This window comes from Uranotaenia lowii, chromosome 2 (genome assembly GCF_029784155.1).
Source record: "Uranotaenia lowii strain MFRU-FL chromosome 2, ASM2978415v1, whole genome shotgun sequence".
Lineage (NCBI taxonomy): Eukaryota > Metazoa > Arthropoda > Insecta > Diptera > Culicidae > Uranotaenia > Uranotaenia lowii.
The window spans coordinates 114746726-114749253 of NC_073692.1; the positions used below are offsets into that span (position 1 = coordinate 114746726).

The window sequence follows — 2528 nt, forward strand, 5'->3', positions numbered from 1 at the left end:
GCTGACAATTCCAGTTATTAGAAAGCTTGTTAATGCCGGTCCGGCATAGAATCTTATACCGATAATTGCACCTCTATGGAAGTCCATTATTGGAGTAAAGTCTGATTAGTGGGTGTAGACATTTTTTCAAGTTGTTGCCCCCTTTCCATAAAAATTCAGGGTCTTAAACCTTCAAATTATTCTTCGCAAAAATTAACTTTTTTTTTCATATGGATTTTTTTAAACATTTCATTGAAGATGTAATTGTTTCATTCGGTGAAAATGCATTTCATGTTTTAACTAGCTGATGTATGATGTCGGGTCCCTTTTATATAGGAGGCACCGAATAACTTCAGGCTGTGGTAGTGAATAGAAAACTTGATAATCGAAAACCTAAAATAAAGATATATGTTCATGTTTTGAAACTTATTTTTTTTTTTCATTTATTGTCTTGTGTTAATTTCTCTGTATAAAGGTGACTTAAGTACTATTAAATAAATACCTTACTTCTACGATACTGATTAATGACTTTGCTAGAACTAGTTGCGCCGTCTAATTGTTTTCAACGGAGCTCAGTATTCTACCGATTGTAAATTAGGAACACATTTGATTGAGAGGCTACCATGACTCACGCACGACAGACTGAGAATTACTAATAAGTGAGATAAATGGAATGTTACTAGCAGCTAGCAGTTGAACCAATCCCTTCGGACATCTCTGGGCCCATCAATGATCCGCTCGTTGCCGCCCACCTCGAAATATTGCATGCCGCGAAAGATGAACCTACGCCCTGCAGCCGTCACGAGGGCAGCGTCCAGTCGAGAGGGGAATCCCGCCAGATCAGTGATGGATTTTGGATAGTTCTGCTTGACCGGTTTTTCCTTGCCCAGCTCGTAGAACCAGTATTGGTGCTCTTTGAAAGCGTGAAATCCACCGCCAGTTGTGGCCAGTAGAATTGCATCCATCGAAATAGGAACCCCAGGAAATCCGGTGGCCATCGGTTTGGGATATTTGGGTTCCAGCTTAATTTTGCTGTACTTCCAGTATTGATCACCCTTGAAGAAGTAGGTTTTCTTGTCGAGATAGGTGATTGCCGTGTCGACTCCTTTCGGAAGACCCGGCCATTTGGCGTTCAGCTTCCGTGGTGGAGGATTGGTTTCGTTGAGGTTATAGTAGAAAGCTCCGGCCAATACGCAAACGTGTCCTCGATGATCCAGAAGAATGGTGTCGTACGATTTGAGAGCACAAAGGTTGGTTTTGGTTCTTGGCCTTTCCGTTTGAACCGTAGGAGGCTCCGTAGTTGCTGGCGGAGGTTGTTTTTCGGGGCCGGAACGTATTCCATACAATTTTCGAATAGCCTGTTTATATAAGATTGATTAAATCATGGAAAATTTGATTCACGGTTTATTTACTTACCACAATATCGGCTGGCTGAGGCTCCTGAAATATCGTCTGTGATGCATACATGATAGAATCATGAGATTCGGTGTGCAAAAGCCCCAGGGAATGACCAATTTCGTGGATAGCGGTGTTGAGAAACTGATCCAAAGTTGTTTCTCCATCGAAGAAATACTTTGTATTGAAATGAATATCACCGTCTTCAGGAAGAAAAGCGTGAGCCACCGTTTGCTCTCTACTGTACATACAAGGAACTCCCCGCCGATAATGATTCTGGGCTTCAAAACTCAGCTGAAGATCTAGCTCATTGGCTGGACCACGCGTTTGTTCCACAAAATCCAGTTTAGTCACTTTACTCCACGAGTCAAAAGCACGCCGAACGGTTTCCCTGATGGCAGTCGAAGGCATCCGTGACGGATAGTTCATAACCCTGTAGGTCAGCGTCGTTTTGTTCCATGGCACTACTTTTGCAAGTTCTAGATTACTGACAACGCCATCAAAATCTTTCGGATAGAAAGCTTCATCATAGTAGGGCCGCCCCACGAATAAGGCCGCTCCTTCAACCAAACCGATTATCACGCACAAAAGCACTGTAAGAGCTAAGACGGCATGCGCCATTCTTTACAACCTTTCACGAGTCTGGAACTAAACTGACTGATATTGGGGGACGCAGCTTGTTAGCCTTTTAAAATCGCGATGAAAAGGTGTACAATACCCTGCGCGATTACTCATCATCATCATCGACGCGCAAGTTTGTATCTTGATTTAAGCAAGATTCGGTGGAAACATTATCGATCTGAAGCCATGAGCATATTTAGGAAAAACCTAAATCATAACATCTAAATCGATACTGCTATTTCTTTAAAAGTATACTCGACTTTCCTCTAAAGTACCGACAAAACGAACGTAAATTAAAAACAGCATTCGTCTCTTTCATCTTGTTATATTTAGCACCTAACTTATAACATTTAAATAGCCACGCCAACAGGTGTTGACATGGGAATCGGATTTTAAGCCTGCATAAATTAATCTTCGGTGGTCTCTAGGAAAGATTTGTAGCTTTGGGCCTTCGCGTCGTCCCATACAGGTTTAGCGAGTAAGAAACATCTTGAAAGGAAAAGGTTAAACACCTTACATGCGAGGTGTTATTT

General features: G+C 42.0%; 1 protein-coding gene across 1 annotated transcript; it reads right to left on the reverse strand.

Moving 5' to 3' along the window:
* Positions 1-417: 417 nt before the first annotated feature.
* On the reverse strand, positions 418-2017 carry LOC129747307 (matrix metalloproteinase-19-like). Its single transcript, XM_055741455.1, has 2 exons — positions 1396-2017; positions 418-1337 (listed from the first exon to the last, which is right to left on the reverse strand). The coding sequence occupies exons 1-2, from the start codon at positions 1993-1995 to the stop codon at positions 666-668; spliced, it is 1272 nt and encodes a 423-aa protein (XP_055597430.1). The 5' UTR covers positions 1996-2017; the 3' UTR covers positions 418-665.
* Between the last annotated feature and the right edge of the window lie 511 nt (positions 2018-2528).

Excerpts from the sequence above, each read along its gene's own strand:
- LOC129747307 (XM_055741455.1), bottom strand. The coding sequence starts at position 1,995 with ATGGCGCATGCCGTCTTAGCTCTTACAGTGCTTTTGTGCGTGATAATC. Across the intron at positions 1,338-1,395 it reads CTCAGCCAGCCGATATTGTG|GCTATTCGAAAATTGTATGG; the intron begins GTAAGTAAATAA and ends TTATATAAACAG.